This window comes from Belonocnema kinseyi, chromosome 1 (genome assembly GCF_010883055.1).
Source record: "Belonocnema kinseyi isolate 2016_QV_RU_SX_M_011 chromosome 1, B_treatae_v1, whole genome shotgun sequence".
Taxonomy (NCBI): domain Eukaryota; kingdom Metazoa; phylum Arthropoda; class Insecta; order Hymenoptera; family Cynipidae; genus Belonocnema; species Belonocnema kinseyi.
This window is the reverse complement of record NC_046657.1, coordinates 12,649,779-12,675,629: the sequence shown is the minus strand read 5'-3', so window position 1 is coordinate 12,675,629 and position 25,851 is coordinate 12,649,779. Positions and strand designations below refer to the sequence as shown.

The 25,851-nt window shown below is 22.1% G+C and overlaps 1 protein-coding gene across 1 annotated transcript in view; it reads right to left on the bottom strand.

Annotated features, from left to right (window-relative positions):
• Nucleotides 1-6,170: 6,170 nt before the first annotated feature.
• LOC117176777 (ATP-binding cassette sub-family B member 6, mitochondrial) overlaps nucleotides 6,171-25,851 on the bottom strand; it is a 59,246-nt gene continuing 39,565 nt past the window's right edge. The window contains exons 8-10 of the mRNA XM_033367077.1: nucleotides 20,011-20,358; nucleotides 16,295-16,452; nucleotides 6,171-6,974 (exon numbers count right to left, since the gene is read on the bottom strand). Of these exons, the coding sequence (XP_033222968.1) occupies nucleotides 6,591-6,974; nucleotides 16,295-16,452; nucleotides 20,011-20,358 (890 nt within the window). The 3' untranslated portion in view covers nucleotides 6,171-6,590. The remainder of the gene's footprint in view (nucleotides 6,975-16,294; nucleotides 16,453-20,010; nucleotides 20,359-25,851) is intronic.

Sequence of the window (25,851 nt, the reverse complement as noted above, 5' to 3'; positions counted from 1 at the left end):
ATATTTAAAATGACGAATCTTCAAACAAATGCCTGAATTTTCAAACAAAATAATGGAATCCTCATCAAAAACAGATTAATTTTCAACGAAACAGTTGCATTTTTAACCAAATAAAATTAATTTTTCTCTAAGAACATTAATTTTCTACCAAAAAGATGAATTTTCAACAAAATACGTGAACGTCAAATAGTTAAATTTTCAGCAAAAAAATTATTTTTAAAGAAACAATATTTTTTAACATATTATTTAAATATTCAACTAAAATAATAAATCTTTAATTAAAATAATAAATTTTTAAGAATATAGTTAAACTTTTAACTAAAGAAAACAATTTGAATTTTCGACCAGAAAGATGATTTTGCCTCTAACAATATTAATTTTCTACCAAAAAAAAAGGAATTTTAAACAAAATACATGAAATTTTAATCAAATAATTACATTTTCAAACAAATATTTTCAATGAAAAAAAAACTAACAAATTTTCAAACAAAATTTAAATTTTGTGCAAAAAAATTAATTTTAAACTAAAATAATTAAACTTTTATTTAAACAAATCAATAATAAGAATAAAGTTAAATTTTTTACTAAAAGTAACAATTTTCAATCACAGACCGTTTATATTTTCAGTTAAAGCATTAATTTTCAACAAGAAAACAAATAATTTTGAATAAAATTGTTAAATTTTCAACCGAACTTTCTATTTATTTCAACCAATATTAAAACAATTTAACATTCAAACATTCAAACAATATTAATTTTCCAACAAAGAAGTAGCATTTTCAATCCATAAGGACGATATTTCAAGAAAATAATTTAATCTCCTATCAGAATGATGAATTTTCAACTAAGATGATGAATCTTGAACCAAAATGATAAATTTTTAACAAAGTAGCTCCACTTTGAACAAAGTGATTGAATTTTTAAACGAAAAAGATAAATTCTGAACGCAAAATGTAATATTTCATATTTTTACAAAAAAGATTTCAATTTTGTATAAAAAATAATTAGATTTGACCAAAGAAGACGAATTTTTAACAAAATAGTTTAATTCTCAACCAAAATATATTAATTTTCAAGGAAACAGTTGCATTTTGTACTCAAAAAGATTAAATTTATACCAAAATGGATGAAAATTGGTATCTTACGTTAAAAATTAATATATATATATATATATATTATTTTAAAACAAAAAGCATTAGTTTTAAAGGATGATTTACAATCCTAAATAGTTTTTTTGTAGTGTTATGTTAATGTTTTTCGTTGCAAATTCATATTTTTTAAGAAAAATGAAACTGTTTGCTTATCTGTATAATAATATATATAACATAACCTAAAGATGTTGAAAATGATAATTTTTTTTAATAGAATGATTTATTATTAAAAATAAAAAATTTCTAATTAAAATTAAATTAAATTAAAAAATTTATTATTAAAAATAAAAAATTATTTTTTTCTCGAAAAATACCAATATCAGGTAAAGCACATCAACATAGCCTAAAATTGTTCAAAGTTGTAAATATTCTTTAAAACCTAAGTATTAGAAAAAAATATATTCCAATAATTTCCGACAAAAAACATTGAAATAACATAACAGAAAACTGTTCAGTATTGTAAATGTTCTTCAAAACATAATAATTTTTGTTTAAAATAAACGATTTCCTGTAAAAAAAACATTAATTTAACCTGAAAGTGTTTAAAAATCATTGAATTTAAACTTACATCTAATGTTTTATTGTTTAAAAATAGAAATTTCAACTTAAACCATTAAACATACCTACATAGCCTAAAATTATTGAAAAATAATATTTTTTTAAATATAATTATTTATTATTGAAAATTCCAATAACGCAAAAACTGAAATTATTCAAAATGGTTAAAAATGGTCTAATATTGTTCAAGTTAAGATTTTTTAAATACCTATTTTTGGTTTATAACGTTACCATAACCTAAAATAGTTCAAATTGGGAATCATTTTTGAAATTATTTTTGTACTAAAGTTACCAATTTCCAAAGAAAAAACTAATATTAGAGGAGATTGTTACAAGATTCTAAATTGTATTTAAACTATAATGTTTTTATTGTTTCAACATACCAATTTTTAGTGTAAAACGTAACCTAAAAATGTTAAGAAATTACGAACCTTGAGAATTTAATGATTATTGTTTTAAAAAAACGATTTCCTATGGACAATTTTAATATAACCTGAAGTTGTTAGCAAATTGCAAATATTGTTCAAACTATAATGTCTTAATCGCTAACGTAAATAAAAATTGTTGCCAAATAGGAAACTTACAAGTATAATAATTTTTATTTGAAAAAGCATTAACAGAGCTAAAAAATGTAATTTGATGAACAAATTTTAATATTTTAAATCTGATAATTTGCGATTAAAAATAAATTGCGACTAAAAAATATAATAAAAAATTATGTTTTAAAATCTTTTATGTTCTTTCTTGAAGTTTTAGGAAATAATTTCAAATTTTTGGATTTCTTTAAAAATTTTTTTTGAAATAACGAAATTTCCACAAAATAGTTAAATTTTTTAACCCGAAAATATTAATATTCAACAATAAAAAAGTTCATTTTAAACCAAATAGTTGGATTTTCAATCAAAATATATAACAAAAATTTCCAAACAATTAATATAATGTTCTGCCTAAAAGCACGATTTTCGACAAAAAATGGAAAAGTAAAAATTTCAGTAAAACAATTAATTTTCAAGCAAAAAAGTATTAAATTTTACCAGTATAATTCAATTAAAATAAAGAATTTTTGAAAGAAATTAGAATTAATTTCAAAAAGAAAAATGAAAATTTTTAACAAAATAGTTGAATCAACAAATAAACAAAATAGTTTTTTGTTTAAAATTATAAAATGTTAGGGAAAACACGCCCACATAACCTAAAACTACTGAAAAATAAATATTTCTTGAAATATAACAATTTATTATTAAAAAACCTAATAACGAAAACTACTGATAATCAAAAAAATTTTTACTAATTTTTCACATTGTTCAAATTATGATTTTTATTTTAAAATACTATTTTTTGACATGAAAAGCTAACGTATTCAAAAATTGTTGACAAAATAGGAACCTTAAAAATATAATTATTTTTGTTTCAAAAAGCGCTAAAAATGCCGAAAAACGTGATTTGATGAACAATTTTAACCTTTGAAACCTGATAATTTGTGATTTAAAACTAAATTGCAGTTAAAAAATATAATGAAAAATTATGTTTTAAAATATTTTTTTTACTTTTTAGAAATTTTAGGAAATAATTTAAATTTTTTTTCAAATTTTAAATTATTTTTTGTAGCGACGAAATTGCCACAAAATAGTTTTATTTTTTTAACCCCAGATTAATAATTTTAAACCAAATAGTTGAATTTTCAATCAAATATGTAGATGAATTCTGAACTAAATAATGAATCTTCATGAAAAAAATTTATAAGGTAGTAGAAACTTTCAATCAAAAGATGCATAAAAAACTAAAATTTAAAAAAGAACTCAAAATGAGAAAAAAAAATCCAACAAGTAATTTAATTTTCTGCCTAAAATACCCATTTTCAACAAAAAATGGAATAGTAAAAATTTCAGTACAAAAATTAATTTTCAAGCCAAAAAGTATTAAATTTCAACAAAATAATTCAATTAAAACAAAGAATTATTAATACAAATTACTGTTAATTTCAACAGAAAAGGCGAATTTTTAATAAAATAGTTGAATCAACAGAATAGTTTTTTGTGTAAAAATATAAATTTTAGTTGAAACACACCCACATAACCTAAATCTGCTGCAAAATAAATCATTCTTGAAATATAAAAATTTATTATTAAAAAATCTAATAACGAAAAACACCACAATAATCAAAAACTTTTTAAACAATTTTTTTCATTGTTCAAATTATGATTTTTATTTTAAAATACCTATTTTTTGTGTATAAAGCTACCATATTTTGAAATTATTAAAAATTATAAATCTTTGTTGATATTATTTTTGTATTTAAGTTGCCAATTCGCAAAAAAACAATAATACAATCAAAATTTTTTAAAGATTATCAATATTATTAAAATTCTGCATTTTTGGTATGCAACATAACCTAAAATTGTGATTAAATTTATGATTCTTAAAAATCTAATTACTTTTTTTTAAATAAAAGATTTCCTCTAAAAAACTTGAATATAACTTAAAACTGTTCAAAAATTAAAAACTTGGTTCGAACCTAATGATTTTTGTTTCAAAACACTAATTTTTGGCGTAAAAAGCTAACGTAATCAAAAATTGTTGAAAAAATATAATAATTTAATAATAATTTTAATAAAAATAAAATATAATAATTTTTGTTTGCAAAAGCGCTAACAATGCCAAAAAACGTAATTTGATGAAAAATTTTTAATCTTTGAAACCTGATAATTTGTGATTAAAAATAAATTGCAATTAAAAAATATAATGAAAAATTATGCTTTAAAATCTTATATGTTCGTTTTCGAAATTTTAGGAAATCATTTCTAATTTTTAATTATTTTTGAAACGACGAAATTTTCACAAAAAAGATTTTTAACCCGAAATTATTAATTTTAAACAAAAAAAAGGTTCATTTTAAACCAAATAGTTGAAGTTTTATTCAAAAGATATAAAAAACAAAAAAAATTTAAACAAGTAATTGAATTTTCTGCCTAAAAGACCCATTTTCAACTAAAAATGGAATAATTAAAATTACAGTTTAAAAAAATTAAAGTTTCACTAATAATGCTTAAAAACCGTATATAATTCTTAAAAAATTAATCACTTTCAAACTATAATATATGTTAGATTAAAAATATCTATTTCTGGCCTGCAACGAAAAAATGACATAAAATAATTGAAAATTGGTACTCACCTCATTTTTTATAAATTGAAAAATGTAAGAATCATGAAATATTTTATTGAAATTTACATGAACTAAAATCTACAAAAAGAATATTCGAAAACTAACAAAACTCCGCTCTAATCCATGCATTAATGAAAAAATTATTAATAAAAATAATAAAAAATCGTAGTCTGGTTTCAGTCAAACAAAACCAATTTCTTAAGGCCCATTTGAACTATAATTACTTCTCTTTCACTTACCACATTAATTTATATTTATACATAAATAATACCAATCGTATAAACACAACTCAAGCGCAAATAAATCACATTCGTCCCCTATCATTTATAATTACACATTTCGCACTTAAAATTCTATTGGAAAGTTACAATTATAATATTAAATTAAGCCTAGAAACCATCATTTTCATTTGTAAATAATTACAAAACGAAATGAAGACTAAATAAAAACTCCATCTCACCTTTTCTTAGTCACTTTCCTCGGCAATTAAAATCAATATTTCAAATTTATTTTTTGATTAAATTTACAAAACGAATGATGAGAAACGTGGAGGTTTTTTTTAAATTAAATTAAATTAAATTTTAATTTTTAAGTTCAATTAACCCTTTCCGGCATACATTTTTCAGGGAAACTAGTTTTCATGAAAATTGGTACATAAGGGTTTTTGGGGTCGCTGATTACAAATCTGAACTCAGATTTTGAAAATTCAAAATGGCGGATCCACTATGGCGGCTAACATTTGGAATATTTTTTTATTTTTTCTGAAAATTGGTATATGGGGGTTTTTGGGATCACTGATCACGAATCTGAACTCAGATTTAAAAAATTCAAAATGGTGGATCCAATATGGCGACCTAAATTTGGAATATTTTGGGATTTTTTTTTTAGAATTGATATAAGGGGTTTTTTGGGGTCGCCAATTACGAATCCGAACTCAGATTTTGAAAATTCAAAATAATAATTACAAAATTAGCAATGTGAACAAATTTGTAAAAAATTAGAAATTACAAAAATTATAAAAGATAAAAAGTATTTAAAAAATTGCAATTGAATCAACTGCAACTGTTATGCATCTATGAAATTGGTTATTTTAGGTTAAAGGTCGCCATATTAGTCATATTGGATCCGTCATTTTGGATTTTCAAAGTCTGATTTCAGATTCGTGATCAGCGACCCCGAAAACCTCTGTATACCAATTTTCAGAAAAAAAATCCAAAAATATTCCAAGTTTCGGGCGCCATATTGGATCCGCCATTTTGAATTTCCAAAATCTGAGTTCATATTCGTGATCACTGGCCCCAAAAACCCCTGTATATCAATTTTCAGATAAAATCTAATAATATTCCCAATTTCGGAAGCTATGTTGGATCCGCTATTTTGAATTTTCAAAATCTGAGCCCAGATTCGTAGTCAGCGACGCCAAAAACCCTTATGTACCCATTTTCATAAGGATATAATGGAAAGTTTTTTCAATAATGAATTTTTTCAACAAAAAAGACTTTTTTCATCTTTATTTATAAATATTAACAAATTCTTAAAGAATCTTATACCCTTCGCACATAAATTTCAATTTTCTATCATCCTGCGAGCAAAAAATGATATGAAAAAAGGTGGGAATACGGTATTCCCACCATGCCGCAAAGGGTTAAATTAATTAAATTAATTTAAATTTGTTTAAATTCGATAACCACTAATTCGCACTAGATAAAAAAAAAATCTTACTTTTCATCAGACTCCACAATTTCCCTTTGTATTGGGTCATCAATGTCCACATTATTTCTCAACTGTGCCTCCCACATTTTTTGATAAACTCCGCCGAAGGAAATAAGATCTTCGTGTTTCCCCCTCTCGACAATTTCGCCCTCCTTCAAAACGAGAATTTCATCGGCATGAATTATTGTGGAAAGTCGGTGAGCAATAATAATTGTTGTACGATCCGCACAGACTCGATTCAAAGCCGACTGAATATTTCTTTCGGTTTCGGTGTCCAAAGCGCTTGTTGCTTCGTCGAGCAAAACTATTTTTGGGGCCTTCAAAATTGTCCTGGCGATCGCAACTCGCTGCTTTTCTCCCCCACTCAAACGAAGACCTCTTTCTCCAACCTGAACATCAAAAAAAAAAGGGTTTTGAAGAATTTTTTCAGTTTGAGCGACATATTTGAAATTTCTCCATTCTATTGAATGTCTTATTATTTTTTTTTTGTACTGACAACTTTTTCATCAAAACAAGTTTGCTTGTGATTCTTCGAATATTTAATAGTTGATTTAATTTTTTTAATATTTAAAGTTAAAATTGTGCATTTGAAAATAGTGTGAATTTGTAAACGAAATTAAGAAATAATTAAAAAAATAATAATGCAGGAAGTGGAATTATATTATTCTGTAAAAACTATTTCTGTCTTAAGTTAATCAGGGTGGCGATTCGGCGGACGATTTCAAATTTCCGGTCATTTCCAAGGTCAAGTTTTTAAATTTTCATATTTCTCTCTAAACGCAAACATTTATTTTAAATCTGAAAGGAATTTTCAAATAAAATGATGAATCTTCAACTGGAATGTTTGGAATTTTAAGCTTTGATCTAGAAAAAAAAATCAATTTTCAATGAAAAATTCAATATTAACATTTTTAGTACAAAAAATTAATTTTCATCTTAACTGATGAATTTTTAACTAAAATTATGGATCCTCAACTGGACTAGCTGAAGTTTCAACAACAACATCATTTTTCAACAAAAAAATTGAATAATTAAATTTTCAGTAAAAAGTGAATGCTCAAACAAAAATTTTTTGACTAAAATTGTGGAATATTCAACCGGAAGAGTATTTTCAGTTTTGAGAAGAAAATTATTTTCAACCAAAAAAGAAACAAATTTTCAATAAAATAGTTAAATTTTTGGTAAAAAATTCCTTTTTTATATAAACAAAAAGTTTCCAATCAAATTGCTCATTTAAAAAAAAAAGTGAACTTTTATTTGAAATGATGAATGTTCAAATAAGAATATATTTTCAATAAAAAAATTTATTTTCCAAACCAGTAAACTTATTTCTAAAATTGAAAAAAAATAATTTTCAACTAAAATTAACAAAATACGTGAATTTTCAACGAAATAAATTAATGTTAAATTTAAAAATACAAATTAACATCCAAATTGTTAAATTTTGAACTAGAAATGGTGAATTTTCAAACAAAAAGATTAATTTTCTACCCAAAAAATACTATTTATCAACCAAATATATGAGTTTCAACGAAATAGTTGCATTTTCAATCAAAGGTGACAAAATTTCAACCAAACAGTTGAGTTTTGAACTAGAAAAAAAATCAATTTTCAATAGAACATGCAATAGTTACATTTTTAGTAAAAAAATAATTAATTTTCATTTTAACTGATGAATTTTGAACAAAAATGATGGATCCTCAACTGAAATAGTTGAAGTTTCAACAACAAAAAATTATATTTTTACTAAAAAAGATCAATTTTCAACCATAACTTAAATAATTAAGTTTTAGGTTAAAAGAAAATCAATTTTTAACCAAAAAAGACGAGTTTTCAACTGAAAAAGATCATTTTTAAAAAAAATGGAATAATTAAATTTTTCAGTAAAAAAATTAATATTCAACCAAAAATAATGAATTTTTAACAAAAATTATGGAAGTCTCAACAGGAATAGTATTTTTATTCACAGTTTAAGAAAAAACATATTTTCAACCAAAAAAGAATTTATTTTTCAATAAAATAGTTATATCTACGGTAAAAAAATTCCCTTTCATCCAACGAAAAAAACAAGGTTTTAATCACCTAGCTCATTTTTCATACAAAGAAATGAACTTTTATTTAAAATGATGAATATCCAATAAAAAAAATAATTTTCAACAAAAGAGTTTATTTTCCAACCAAATAAATTTATTTCAAACCTACAAAATGAATTTTCAAGTAAAATTATGAATGTTTAACTGTGATATGTTACTTTTCAACCCAAAAGAAAAATTTTAAACAAGGAGATTAACTTTCAAAGAAAAAGATCATTTTATACCAAGAAAGTTGATTTTTTAACAAAATCTGTTATTTATTAAAAAAAGAACAAATTTACATCAAAATTATTAAATTTTGAACTAGAAAAGGTCAATTTTCCACCCAAAATGAAACGGTTAAATTTTAATTTGGAAAAATTAACTTTCAAGCAAACAGGTGAATTTTCAACTAAAATGGTGAATATTTAACTGAAATAATTGAATTTTTAACCAAAATAGGAATTTTCAAACAAAAAGTTTCATTTTCTATCCAAAAAATTTCATTTTCTATCCAAAAAATTGAATTTTTTAAACAAAATATATAAATTTTATCGAAATAGTCCAATTTTAAATGAATATTCAACAAAAAACTAATATTTAACTAAAATTGTGGAATATTCAATCGAAATAGTATTTCCAGTTTAGGAAAATATTTATTGCCAACCAAAAAAGAAACAAATTTTCAATAAAATAGTAAAATTTTCGGTAAAAAATTTCTTTTTTATCAAAAAAAAAAGTTCTCAATCAAATAGCTCGTTTTTCAAAAAAAGAAATGAATTTTCATTTAAAATGATGAATGTTCATAAAAAAAATTCTTTTCATCAAAAGAATTTATTTTCCAATCAAGTAAATTTATTTCTAACCTAAAGATGAATTTTTGACTAAAATAATGAATATTTAACTGGTATACTTGAATTTTCAACCAAAAAGAAGAGTTTTTATTCAAGCAAGCAGGTGAATTTTCTACTAAAATGGTGAATATTTATCTGAAGTACTTGAATTTTTTAACAAAAAGATGTATTTTTACACAATAAGATTAATTTTCAAACAAAAAGATTAATTTTCTACAAAATAATACAATTTTTCAAGATAATGCATGAATTTGAACGAAATATTTTAATTTTTAATCAAAGGAGACAAATTTTCAACCAATCTAGAAAATGTAGAAAAAAATTAATTTTCAATAGAAAATAATGGTTACATTTTTAGTACCAAAAAATTAATTTTCATCTTAACTGATGAATTTTGAACTAAAATTATGGATCCTCAATTGGAATAGTTCAACCTTAAAAAAAAATGTTTTGCTAAAAAAGATAAATTCTCAACAAAAAATGAAATTTTCAATAAAAAATGAATGTTAAAAAAAATAATTTTCAAATAAAATTATGGAATATTCATTTTAAATAGTATTTTCATTTTCAATTTAAGAAAAAAATTATGGTCAACAAGAAACAAACTTTTAAATGGAATAGTTAAATTTTCGGTGAAAAATTCCTTTTCATCCCACGAAAAAACAAGTTTTCAAACAAATAGCTCATTTTTTAAACAAAGAAATGAATTTTTATTTAAAATGATAAATGTTCAATAACAAAATGATTTTCAACAAAAGAGTTTATTTTCCAACCAAGTAAATTTATTACTAACCCAAAAAACGAATTTTCAACAAAAATAATTAATATTCAACTGGGATACTTGAATTAAAAAAAAATAATAATAATCTGTAACCAAGAAGAATAACTTTCAAAGAAAAAGATCATTTACTACTCACAAAGTTGATTTTCTACCCAAAAAATCGATATTTTTAACAAAATACGTGAATTTTTAAAGAAATAAAAAAATTTTAATTAAAAAAAAAACAAATTTACATCCAAGTTGATAATTTTGAACAAGAAAAGAGAAATTTTCCACCCAAAATGGAACGCCTTATTTTTCATTTGGAAAAATTAACTTTCAAACAAACAGGTGAATTTTCAACTAAAATGGTGAATATTTAACTGTAATACTTGAAATTTTAACCGAAAAGATGAATTTTTAAACAATAAGATTGATTTTCAAACAAAAATATTAATTTTCTACCCAAAAAATATTATTTTTCAACCAAAAATATGAATTTTGAACAACATCCTCAACTGGGATAGTTGAACTTTCAACAACAAAAAAATTACTAAAAACGATCAATTGTCGACCAAAACTTATAAAATAATTAAGTTTTTCGCCATGAAAATCAATTTTCAACAAAAAATACGAATTTTGAACTAAAGAAAAATCATTTTTTAAACCAAAAATTGAATAATTAAGATTTTAAGTAACGAAATTAATGATCAACCGAAAAAATAAATTTTTAACTAAATTTAAGAATTGTTCAACTGGAATAGTATTTTCATATACATTTTAGGAAAAAACATATTTTCAACCAAAAAAGAATTAATTTTTCAATAAAATAGTTAAATTTTCGGTAAAAAAATTTCTTTTCATCCAAAGAAAAAACAATTTTTCAATCAAACAGCTCATTTTTCAACCCAAGAAATAAATTTTTAATTACAATGATGAAACTTAAAAAAAATAATTTCGAACAAAAAAGATTATTTCTCAATGAAGTAAATTTATTTCTAATCAAACAGATGAATTTTCAACTAAAAGTGATGAATATTTAATCAGGGAGATTAACTTTCAAAGAAAAAAAAAATCGTTTTATACTAAAACATCGATTTTTTAAATAAATACTTGAATTTTTAACGAAATAAATTTTCCAAAAGATGAAATTTCAACCAATAAAATTAATTTTCTACAAAAAGGCGAATTTTCCACAAATTATTTGAATTAAAAAAGCAGATTAATGTTTAAATAAAAACTATGAATTTTCAATCTAATAGTTGAATTTCCCTTTAAAAATTTAATTCTTAGCAACAAAATAGGATTTTTAGAAAAAATAATAAAATTTTCGGTACAAAAATTCCTTTTCGTCGAAAGAAACAATAATTTGTCCATCAAATAGCTAATTTTTTAAACAAAGAAATAAGTTTTGAAATAAAATAAAGAATTTAAAAAAAAATTCTCAACAAAACAGTTTATTTTTCGACCAAGTAAATTTATTTCTAACTTAAAAGATGAATTTCCAACCAAAAAGAAAATGTAACAAAGAAGCCAATTTTCTACAAACAAGAAAAAGTGTTTTTAATAAAATACTTGAATTTTTAACGAAATTAATTAATTTTCAATTTAAACAAAAATTTACATCCAACACGAATTTTCCACAAACTACATGAATTAAAAAAACAGTTCAATTTTTAAATAAAAAATATCAGTTTTTAACCAAATAGTTGAACTTTCATTCACAAAAGATGAAATTTAAACTCAAAATAGAATAGTGGGATTTTCCGTTAAAAATCTAAGTCTAAAACCAAAAAAATTGATTTTCGGAAAAATAATTGAACTTTCTTCTGGAAAAGTTAAATTTGTAGTTGCAAACATTTATTTTCAACAAAGTAGTTACATTTTTAAAAAGAGATGGATTTTGAATTAAAATGATGAATCTTCCAATACTAAAATTAATTTTTAAGAAAAGTGTTTAGCTTTTAATTGCAATTAGTTCAGTTTTCAAGAAAAAAAAAATCCCAACCAAATATGTTAAAAAAAATTATATTATAATTCAGAAATATTTTCTCTTCGAAATACTACTACTAAAATGGTGAAATATTGTACAGAATAAAAATATAATATGATACAAAAATTCAAAAATTTTCATTTTTATAACTAGTCAATTTAAAATTTACAACTTTGATTTTGGTGTAAAAATTTAATTTTTAATTTATCACGTAACTGAAAATATTGTATAAACTGTAAAAATAAATAATTATTTTGAATAGAAGCTTGAAAAAATAATTGTTTACTTTTAATTGTTTTCATGGACATTTTTCAATTGAAACGAATTCATGTTTTAAATATTTGAATATAAAAGATTACCTTTAAAATTTACAACTCTTAGATTTAAAATTCGAATGACATTCAATTTAAAAATCGAATTTATATTCAAGAAACAATTAAAGTTAAATAAAATTTTCATATTAGCACCTTAAAAAATCTTTTAAAAAATGGAAATAGGTGGAAATTATAATAAAACCAGAAAAAACCGCGAATTAACCGGACAAAAATTCAAGTCGGGAATCACATTTAAAGTTTTGGCAAATGTAAATTTTGAAAGATTTCAAAATAATAATAAAAATTTCTCTTAAAATTTCCGGAAAAATTTTTAATGACTTTATTTTTGAAAATTAATGTTAAGAGAATATTTTTAAACAATTGAAAAGATTTCTAAAATTGTAAAAAAGATTTCGACAGGTTTTAAGGCAAAATCTTAAATTATGCAGAATTTTTTCTAAGAAGATTTAGAAATGAAATTTTTTTAAATATAAGGAAAAATTAATATCTTTCAAAATAAGTAAAAAGTTGAAAATCTCACCAAAAATTTAAACAAAGTGTAATTTTTCGAAGATTTCCAAAAAAAATCGAAGCTTATTAAGACATCTAAATATTATGAAAACAAAATATGGAAGATTTCAAGAAAATTCACCTGTCGGGTTAAAAAAACATTTTCTTTTAAGATTAAACTATTTTGTTACGAATTCTTCTTTTTTGGTTCAATTCAACTCTAATTTATTAAAAATTCTTTTTTTTTTCAAAATTTCAGTTTAAAATTAATCAATTTGGTTAAAAATTCATCTATTTTGGTTAAAAATGAATTTTTTTTTCGTTAAAAACCCATATTTTCGGATATAAAAAATTAAACTATTTTATAGAAAATTCGTCTTTTTCAAAAATAATTCAAAAATTTAAAAGATTTTAAAGAATTTAAAACAAAATATGGATTTTTGAAGATATTGTAAGAAAGTTTAGAATCGCTTCAAGAATTTTCGAAAGTTTTAAAAGAATAAAAATAGTTTTCTTCAGATTCATGAAAAAATTTCACATGAATTTTAATTTTGAAAAATGAATTCTGCGAGAAAATTAAAAGCGATTTCAAAACATTTAAAATTATTTCCTAAAATCTCGAAAAAGAATGTAAAACATTCTTAAGTAGAATTTTTCAATTAAAAAAAAAAAATCTTCAAGGTTACTTTTTCAAAAAAGTTAAGTTCGTTTTAGACTGGAAATGGTTATTTTTAATCACAAATTATAAGATTTGAAAGGTTGTAAATTTTTCATGAAATTACATTTTTCGTATTTTTAGCGTTTTTTTCAAATAAAAGTCATTGCATTTTCAAAGTTCCTAATTTTTTAATAATTTAAGGTTACGTTAGCGTTAAATAAATTATAGTTTGAACAAGATTTGCAATTTTTCAAGAGTTTCAGGTTATATTAACTTTGTCCATAAAAATAGATTTTGTTAAACAAAAATCACTAGATTTTTAAGGTTTATCATTTCTGTACAATTTGAGGTTATGTTTTTCACTAAAAATTGGTATTTCAAAATAAACAACATTATAGTTTAAACAATATTCACAATATTTGAACAATTTTTCATTATGTTCGTGTTTTTCTTTGGATAACTTTAATACGAAAAATAATTCTAAAAAAGAATCATTAATTCTAACAATTTTAGGTTATGGTAGCGTTATAGACCAAAAATAAATATTAAAAAATAAAAATCATTATAATTTGAACATTAACAAAATTTGTACAATTTTTTATTACATCAGTGTTTTTCTTCTAAAACTATTTGTATTTTTAAGAATAAATGATTAAATTAAATAAATATATTCATTATTTTTAAACAACTTTAGGTTATGTTGGTGTGTTTCACCTGAGATTCTTATTAGAATATCTTATTAGAAACGTTTGGAAATGGTATAATTTCTAATTTAAAGTTTAAAATTGAGGCAATTTTATTCTAATTTTTTTTTTTTAATGTAAAATTTTATTAGAAAGTAGTTGAAATTGTATAATTTAATTCTAATTCAAAGCATTTAAAATTGAACAATGTTATTTTGAATTTTTAAATCTCGAAACTGAATAATTTAATATTAAAATTACGAAAATAGAACAAGTTAAAAACGTTAATATTTTCAGATTAGAATATTGAAAATTCGCAACAACTTTCTTCTGAAGATTATCCTTTTAGTTATAAATTTTATTATTTGGTTAAAAATTTCATAATTTTGTCTAAAAGACATCAATTTTGTTTATAAATTGTTTACAATTCTTTTTTTTTTATGATAAAAAGTTAACTAGAATCTTCTTTGGAATAAAATTTAACTATTTAAAAAAAGTAAGTTTTTTTTGTTTAATTCATCTGTTTTCGGAGAAAATTCTACTGCTTAAATATAATATTTGGGTATTGAAAAAAGAACTGAAATATTTCCTTAGATGAAAATTCAACTATCTTCTTAAAATTCGTTTTTCTTTTTATTTAATTAAAAATCCATCTGTTTGAAGAAAAATGTCATCTTTTTTGGATAAAAATGCAACTGTTTGGTAGGAAATTAAATTTTTTTGTTAAAAAGTCATACTTTTTGGTTGAAAATTCTACTATTTTCTTGAAATCACTTTCGTCGAAAATTTACTTTTTGCTGAAAATTTATATTTTGGTGTTAAAAAATAAACTAAAATATTTTCTGGATGAAAGTTTCAGTTATAAGAAAATTGGACATTCTTTTTACAAATTCATCAGTTTTAGTACAAAATTTATTATTGTTTGGAAAGAAATACTCCTATTTGGTAGAGAATTCAACTGTATTGTTAAAAAGTCATAATTCTTGGGCTAAATATTCTTTTTTTTGGATTTAAAATTCAATTTTTTTCGTAGAGAATTATTTCCATTTTTTAAGATTAATATTTTTCAGTTGAAAATTCGCCTTTTTTGGTGAAAATAATGATTTAGTTTGTAATTTCATATTTGTGTGTAAAAATGCATCAGTTTCGTGGAAAATTAATTTTTGGTTGATAAGTTATATATTTTTTTTTTTTTTGAAAATTCAATTTTTGTAAAGAAAATTTTGACTTTTGGCTTGAAGGTTCAATAATTTAGATTAAACTTTTATTTATTTGTTGAATAAAAAATCTTTATTTGTTAGAAATTCATCTTTTTGGTTTTAAAATTCGTTTTGTAACTATGAAACTTTTTCGTTGGGAATTTATCTTTTTAGGTTGAATATACAACTATTATGTTAAAAATTCAATTATTTTTCTGAAAAATTGAGTATTTGCTTAAAAAGCCCTTTTTTATAGTAGACAAGACATTTTTTTGTTTGAAATAAATTTTAAAATTCTAAATTTGTATATGAAATACTGTTTTATTCCGTTTATAAAATATGCTATATTAAAAATATAACAAGATTAGAAAGTTGGTATTTTAATATAAATATTTTAAATGAAAAATTAGTCGAGGAAAAATCAGAGAATTTTGATAATATTCTCGGTTTCGCATTTCTCCGCAAGAGGCGCTACGAGCAATGCGAACTAACTGAATCCGAATTCACGTGTTCCTGAAGAATTTCTCGTATTTTTGTACGGAAATTGATATTTTTGATAAAAATTCATGGGTTTGATATATATTAATTTTTAAAATAAGACATAAATTTTCATCGGATATCAAAAATATTGTTCATGCCTGTTTATTATTGTAGAAAAAAACAAACCTGTGTTTCGTATCCTTCCGGGAAGGATAAAATTCTTTCGTGAATGTCTGCATATTTTGCAGCCGCGACGATATCAGCCTCAGGTGCATCAATTTTTCCATACTGGATGTTATACTTAATCGAATTATTAAATAGAACCGTATCTTGCGGAACGACTCCTGTAAAAAAATTATTATTATCTTAAGGGCATGCGACACAGTGGGATTCCTACATTACCAACCTCTTTTTTCCATTGAACAAAATTTTTTTGTGAACCATAGAACTTTTTTGGTAAATGAAATATCGAACTCAAAATTTGAGGAGAGCATAAGAAGACATTATTCTACGTTTATGTACTGCATTTCAATCGGAATTTAAAAAAAAAATTATTTCTGAAATTTTTTGCCAAATTTCGATTCAAATGCAGTACATAAACGTAGGATAATGTCTTCTAATACTCTCCTGAAATTTTGAGTTCGATATTTGATTTACAAAAAAAGTTCTATGGTTCAAAAAAAAATTTTGTTCAATAGAAAAAAGAGGTTGGTAATGTAGGAATTCCACTGTGTCGCATGCCATTAATGGGACGACTGAAAAAGATCGAATAATAAAATTTCCCAATAATAAAATGGCCGAATTCGAAAATTCCTGAATTATAAAATATCCCGAATAATAAAAACCTTAAACTGGAAAATTCCCGAACAGTTTATAATATTACCGAATTATGTTTTTTTTTTAAAGTAAAATATTATTTAATTATTAAAAATATAATTATTAAATATTTTTATCAAGAAAAAAATATCTTTAACTTTTAATGTTTCTAAAATTATTATTTAATTTTGAAATAATAATAATTGAAAAAAATATATTTCCGGATAAACATTTTATTTAACTATTCGCATTTTAAATTCAAAAAATAATTTTAGAAACTTTCAAAATTGGAAATGCATTTTTTTATAAAAATATGTAATTATTGTACTTTTAATAAATAAATTACATTTATTTAATAAACATTTAAATTATTTAAATTAGAGAATTTTGTAGTTTAGATATTTTATAATTAGAACAATTTCTGTCGGGAATTTTCAAATTCGACAATATTATGAATTTTTCGGGATTTTTAAAATTCGGTAATATTATAAAATGTTCGAGAATTTTCGAGTTCCGTAATATTATAAACTGTTTGGAAATTTTAAAGTGTCAGAAATTTAATTTTTCGGGATTTTTCAGTCGTCTCGAATAATAAAATTCATGAATTGAAAAGCCAAAAAAATAGAATTCCTAAATTGAAAAATTCCAAATAATAAATTTCTTGAGTTTATAATACTACCAAATTTGAAAATTTCCGAATCATAAAATATTCGAACTATGAATTCCCGAATTTAAGCATTTGAAATTTTTGTATAAATATTATTTATTGGAAATACAATAATCAAATATTTTTATACAAAAAAAAATTTTTTTTTTTCAATTATTTCAATTTTAAATTTAAACCATAATCTTAGAAACTTTAAAACTATATTTTTTAAATATTTCACTGTTGTATTTTTAATAAATAAATAATATTGATAAACAATCTTAATTGTTCAAATTCTGGAATTTTTAATTGTAAACTTTCTAGTTCAGATATTTTATTATTCGGCAATTTTTTGTCGGGAATTTTACTTTACGGGATCTTTCAGTCTCGAATAAAAAAATTCCAAATAATAAAATCCCCAAATAATAAAATTATTCAGGAACTTTCTAATTCAGGAATTTTACAGTGTCAGAAATTTTATTTTTCGAAATTTTGCAGTCGTCTCGAAGAATCAAATTTCCTTATAATAAAATTCACGAAATGGTATGAATTTAAAAATTCCCGAATAATAAAATTCCCGGCAGAAAATTGCAACATACGAAGTAAAAAATTTCCGAATTTAAACAATTCACACTTTTTTATAAACACTAATTATGCATTGAAAATACAATAAGACTTTTTTGTAAAAAAAATATATCTTTAATGCTCAAAACTTAACAAATTATTGTTTAAATTGAAAATAATAATCATTTTTAAAAAATGTATGCAAAAATATTTGTTTCAATTATTTTTATTATAAATTTAAACAATAATTTTAGAAACATTAAAAAGAATTTGCTATTCAAATATTTCATACTGTCCTTTTAATAAATAAATAATATTTATAAAAAAATCACGATTGTTTAAATTTGGGAATTTTATAATTGAGAAATTCTTTAGTTCCGATATTTTATAATTCGGAAATTTACCGATTCGGGAATATTATAAATTGTCCAGGAATTTTGCAGTCAGTTGTCCTGAATAAAAAAATTTTTTAATAATAAAATTCACGAATTGGAATCTTCTGGAACGAAATTTGCGGAATTATAAAATATCCGAAGTAGAAATTACCCGAATTTAAACAATTAACATTTTCTATCAATTCTATTTATTTATTGAAAACACGATAATGAAATATTTTTGTATGCAAAAAATATTGTTAATGTTTAAAGTTTCTATAAATATTGTTAGTTTAAAATAACAATAATTGAACAAAATTTCACCGAAAAATATATTATTTTCAATTATTGTTATTTTAAACTTAAACAATAATTTTAGAAACTTTACACATTAAAAATAATTTTTTCTTGTAAAAATATTTTATCATTGTATTTGTAATAGATAAATAATATTGATACGGAAAATCTTAATTTTTCAAATTCTCGAATTTTATAATTGGAATATTCTGGAACGAAAATTGTCGAATAATAAAACATGCGAACTAGAAAATTCCCAAATTGAAACAATTCAAATTTCTTATGTATAATATTTATTTATCGAAAACAATATAATACAATATTTTTTTATGAAAAAGATTATTTGTATTTGTTAAAGTGTTCTTAAATTATTGTTTAAATTTAAAATAACAATAATTGAAAAAAATATATTTCTGAATACATTTTTAAAAAATGATTGTTATTTTAAATTCAAATAATTTTGAAAACCTAGAACATGATTTTTTTAATAAAAATTTATTATATCATTTTCAATAAATAAATAATATTCGTAAGAAATTTTAATTGTTTAAATTTGAGAATTTTCTAGTTCAGATATTTTATAATTCGGCAAATTTCTGCAGAGAATTTTATTGTTCAGTAATATTATTAAATCTTCGAAAATTTTATTATTTATAAATTTTATTATTCGGGAATTTTCCAAATCGGGAATTTTATTTTTCGAGACATTCAATCTTCCCGAATAATAAAATTACCAAACAGTTTATAATATTACCGAATTAAAAAATTCCCGACAGAAAATGTCCGAATTATAAAGAATGCGAAATGGAAAGTTCCTAAATTGTAAACCATTAAAATTTCTTATGAGTATTATTTAATTATTGAAAATAATATAATAATCTATTTCTACATTACAAAATTAATTTTCAAGGCTTCTAAAACTATTTCCATTTAAAATAACAATAATTGAACAAAAATATATTCAGAAATATATTTTTTCAATTATTTAAATTTCAAATATAAACAATAATTTTAAAAACTTCAAACATTAAAATATTTTTATTTGGTAAAAATATTTCAGTATTATATTTTTAATAAATAAATAATATTAATAAAAAAATTTTTATTATTGAAATTCGGGAATTTTGCAGTTCTAATATTTTATAATTCGGAAATTTAATCATTGTATTCTAAAAAAAAATAGATTTTCATGAAAAAAAAATTACCTATCGCGCTCCGTAAAGTATCCTGTTTCACAGTTTTCAGATTCTGTCCATCGATTACAATCGAGCCTTGATCCACGTCATAAAATCTGAAGAGCAGTCTCATAATCGTCGATTTTCCGGCGCCTGAGGGACCAACCAGAGCGATTGTTTTTCCAGCAGGAGCGACGAAACTCACATTTTTAAGGACAAGCCTCTCCGGAGTGTAACTGAAAGTTATATTTGAAAATTCCACCTGGCCGCGTTTTACTATCAAAGGTCCAGCGCCCGGAGCGTCTATCACTTCCTGTTCTTCTCGGAGAAGTTCAAACATGTTCTCCATGTCGACAAAGTTCTTCTGAATTGCTCTGTGAATTTGAAAATGACACCGTTTTCAAGAAATTAAATAAAAATATATGTTCTAATTATAAATAAATTAAATAAATTTGAAGAAAAAACTGGAAGAATTAAATTTTCAATTAAAAAGAAAACAATTTTTCAACAAACAAGTTAAATTTTCGACCAAATTGATAAATATTGGAACAACAAAAATTAATTATAAACGAAAAGTGTAATTTTGAACCCAAGAAAGAAGAGTTTTCAAACAAATAAATGCATTTTTAAGCAAGAATAGACTAGTCACATTTTCAGATAAAAAAAATTAATCATTTTCCACTAACAACACTCTAGTGAAAATTAGTTAAATTTACAACAAAATTAATTCATTTTTAACTAAAATGATGAATCTTCAACCATAATAATTTATTTTAAACCAAATCGTTGAATTTTTAATCCAAAAGAAAAATTTTCTACCGAAATTGACAAGTTTTCAATAAAATAATGAAGTTTCTAATCACAAACAGAATAGTTAGATTTTCAGTGAAGATGAATAAATTTTTAACCAAATAAAATAAATTTTCAACGAAATTGTTAAATTTTAAACCAAGCAGATATAATTTCAACCCAGAAGATTAAATTTCTAACAAAAAAGACAAATTTTCAACAAAATACATACATTTTTAGTCAAGAAAAAAAGAATTTTTAACAAAATAGTTAAATTTTTGACCAAAATTATGGATTTTCAACAAATTAGTTAAGTTTTACGACCAAATATATTAATTTTTAACTAAAATGATGAATCTTGAAGAGTAAGGACTTTTTAAACCAAATTTTTGGATTCTTAACCCAAAAGATGAATTTTTCTACTAAAAAGGACGAAATTTCAAAAAAATAGTCAAATTTTTAACTAAATAAATAAATTGTTAACCAAAAATAGAATACTAAGCTTTTCAGTTAAGAGAAATAAATTTTCAACCGAATAAATTATATTTTCAAGGAAATAGTTAAATTTTAAGCAAAACAGATAAAAATTCAACCAAGAATATTACATTTCTATTAAAAAATATCAATTTTCCACCAGAAATGGAATAGCTCAATTTTCAGTCGCAGAAGTGAATGTTTAATTAAACTGATAAACATTCTACAGTCAAAAATTAATTTCTAACCGGATAATTGAATTTTCAACCCAAAATAATAAAATTTTCAATACAAAATTAATTTTTAACTAAGAAAAAAGAATTTTTAACAAAATAGTTGAATTTTATACCAAAAAAACAAATTTTCAACAAAATACATAAATTTTCAACTAAAAAAAAAGTAATATTTAATAAAAAATAGAATAGTCTAATTTTCAGTTAGAAGAACAAATGTTTAATACAGAAAAAGAATTTTCAAGAAAATATTTAAATTTTCAATATAGAATTAGTTAGATTTTCAGTAAAGAAAAAAAAAATCCAACCAAATAAAATAAATTTTCAACAAAATAGTTACATTTTCAACCAAACAGATAAAATTTAAACCAAGAAGATTAAATTTCTATTAAAAAATATAAATTTTTCTACCAAAAAAAAAAATAGTTCAATTTTCAGCCCCACAAGTGAATGTTTAACTAAAATTATGAATCCTCTACCAAAAAATTAATTTTTAACCGAATAATTAAATTTTTAACCGAAAAGATTAATTTTCTAGCAAAAAAGAGAAATTTTAAACAAAATACATTCATTTGCAACTAATGAAAATGTATTTTCAATGAAAGTTCAGTTTTCAACTAAAAAAGATACATTTTAAAGAAACACTGAAGGAATAAAATCTTTAACAAAAAAAAAAGAATTTGTAACAAAATAGTTAAATTTTAGATCAAAGTGATGAATCTTCGATCTATAAAAATTAATCCTCAACAATTGTAATTTTTAATCTAAGAAAGAAGATTTTACAGCCAAATAAATTCATTTTTAACGAAAAAATATAAATTTTTAAGCAAGAATGGAATAATTACATTTCCAGCTAAAAAAGAATTCCATGTCAAATAAAGAACGAATTTCCAAAAAATTAGTTATATTTACAATTTAATTAAATAATTTTTAACTAAAATGATAAATCTTCAACCATAATAATTTACTTTTAATTAATTCGTTGAATTTTTAATCCAAGAGAAAAATTTTCTACCAAAAATTGACAAATTTTCAACAAAATAATGAAATTTTTAACCAAAAACAGAATAGTTAGACTTTCAGTAGAGACAAATTAATTTTCAACCAAATAAAATAAATTTTCCATCAAAAAGTTAAATTTTCAACCCAGAAAATTACATTTCTATTAAAAATATAAATTTTCCACGAAAAATGGAAACCAAACAAATAACTTTTTAACCGAATAATTGAATTTTCAACCCTAAAGTCTAATTTTAAGTTAAAAGAAAAAAATGTCAACAAAACTAGAAAAAAAATTCTCAACAAAATAGATCAATTTTGAACTAAACACATACATTTTTGTTCAAGAAGATGAACTTCCAACTAATGAGACTAATTTTATAAAAAATAGAATAGTTCAATTTTCAGTCGCAGAAGCGAATGTTTAACTAAAATTACAAATCTTCTACCAACAAAAAATCAATGTTTAACCGAATAATTGGATTTTTAACCCAAAAGTATATTTTTCTAGCAAAAAAGACAATTTTTCAACAAAAAAGATGCTTTTGCATCTAATAAAGATAAATCTTGAATCAAAAACAAAATATTTAAGGTTTTAGTTAGAAAATTTTTTGTTTACAAAATAAAATTTGCACAAAATAGATACATTTTCAATGGAACAAACGAATTTTTATGCAAAAATATGAACTTTAAAATAATAAAACTCCTTTTCTACTAAAAAATACGAATTTTGAACAAAATAGTTGAATTTACACCTAAAATATCAACTCTCAATTGAAAAACTAATTTTTAATCATAGAAATAAATTTTCCACCAAAAACAAATTAAAAAAAAAAGTTTTCAACGAAAAAGATAAAATTTCAACCAACAAGATAAATTTTATACCAAAAAAATGATAATTTTCAACAAAGTTGTTAAATTTCTGACAAAAAAAAAGGATCTTTCGACGAAAATGATGAATCGTCAACCGAAAAAATTAACTTTTAACAAAGAAGTTTCATTTTCAACCAAGTAGTTCAATTTTTAAAGAAAAAAGATGAATTTTCAAAGAAAAATGTAATAATTAATATTTCAGCTAAAAAATACAAATTTTTAATAAAATCGTTGAATCCCCAACCAAATATATTAATTTTGAACCAGTTATGGTTTTTAACAAACAAAAAGATGCAACTTCTACCAAAATAGATAAATTTTTAACTCAAAAAGACGAATTTTCAATAAAAAAGAATAAGTTTTGAACAAAACTTTTGAATTACCAACAAAATATTCAAATTAACTTTTCAATCATTGAGAACTTATATTTGTTGGTTCCAAATTCTTTTTTTTTTAACTGAAAATTTAACTATTTCATTGGTGGTTGAAAAAATATAGTTTTTACTTAAAAGTTTAAAAATTGTGTTGAAAGCAAGTTAAAATTCTTTATTAAAGATTCGATTCATCAGTTAAAGATTCATTTCTTTTACAGAAGATTTAACTTGTTTTCAATTAGTTTTTTTTGGTTAAAATTGAATTTTTTCGACTGCAAATTTATCTATAACATTTTTGGCTGAAAATCTACCTTTTTAACATTTTTCGTAGAAAATAATTCAACCAAATTTCTCATTATTTCATTAATTTATTTGCAAGTGGAACCACTTTGTTAAAAATAATTTTGGTTTTGTTTTTGATTCATCCTTCCAATTCAAAAACCTTTTTATTTTGTTGAAAATGTAACTATTTTATTTAAAATTCGTTCTTAATTGGTAAGAAATTAATTTTTAACTGAAAATTTAACTATTCAATTTTTGGTTGAAAGTATCTATTTTTTAGTTGAAAATTCTTTTTTCATTTCTTAGCTTAAAAATGGGTTGGAAACTTGTATTTTTTCAGTTAAAAATTGGCCTTCATGGTTGAAAAAGAGTCTGCTTGGTCGAAAATTAATAGTTTTTTTTTTTTTTTTGCTTAAATGTTCCTCGTTTATTTGAGAATTTATTTCTTATACTAAATATTAAACTATTAGTTTGAAAGTTTATGCATTTTATTAAAAATTAATCTCTTTTGGTAGAAAATTCATTTATTTGGTTGAAATTTCAACTTACTAGTTTGAAAATTCCTGTATTTTGCTAAAAATGCACCTTTTTTGTTTCATTGGTGATTGAAAATGTACAGTTTTTAGTTAAAAATAAACAATTTTGTTGAAAGCAAGATGAAACACTTTATTAAAAATTAAATTTATCAGTTTAAGATCCATTTTTTTCTAGAAAATTTAACTGTTTTTTACTATTCGTTTGTGGTTGGCATAAAATCAATTTTTTCGATGGCAAATTTATCTATTACATTTTTTGTGAAAAATTAATCGCCTTTAACATATAATTCAACTATTTGTCTTTACGTTAACTTTTTGGTTAAACATTCATATTTTCGAGTTGAAAACACAACTGTTTTGTAGAAAATTGGTCTTTTTGGTTTAAAATGTAACTTTTTGGTTGAAAATTAATAATTTCGCCTTGAAAATTCAAATGTTTTCTACAGAATTTACGACTGAAAAATATTTCCTTGTTCAAAATTGGTCTTTTTCGTTTAAAAATTCATCGCTTTTGGTCAGAAATTTTTTTGGCTCAAATATCAACTATTACATTTTTCATTGAAAATTCCTGTTTCTGGTTAAATTCAACTGTTTGGTGCTTAAAACTTAAAATCTTTTCTCGATTGAATTTTGAACTATTATATTTTTAGTTGAGAATTAATATTTTTGATTAAAAATTCATTTACTTGGTAAAAATTAATCTATTTGATAAAAAATGCAACTGTTTTGTACAAAATTCGTATTTTTGAGGTGAAAATTAACTTTTCGGTTCAATATGAATTTTTTGGTTGAAAATTCATATTTTCGGGTTGAAAATTCAAATGTTTTCTAGAGAATTTTCATTTTTGGTTTACAATTTTAACAATTTGTTTTAAATGTTTTTCCTCTCTTGATTGGAAAATCTTTCCTGATTCAAAATTTGTCTTTTTGATTTTAAAATTCATCTCTTCTGGTCAAAAAATATAATTTTTTTAACTGCAACAGTTTCTATAGAAACTAATTTTTTGTTGACTGAGGATTCAACTAATTGATTGTAAATTCCTTTTTTTTTTTGGTTGAACTCAACTGTTTTTATTTTAAATCTCTTTTTCGTTTAAATATCAACTGTTACATTTTTTGTTGAAAATTCATATTTTTTGTTAAATTCGACTGCTTTAAACTGCAAATCGTTTCCTAATTGAATTTTCAACTATTACATTTTTAGTTAAAAATTAATATACGAGGGTAGTTCAATAAGTCCTTAGAATGACCAACAGATGGCGCGCGAATCGCTCCAAATCATCTGTTTTCAGTCAGCACCACTCCCGACTA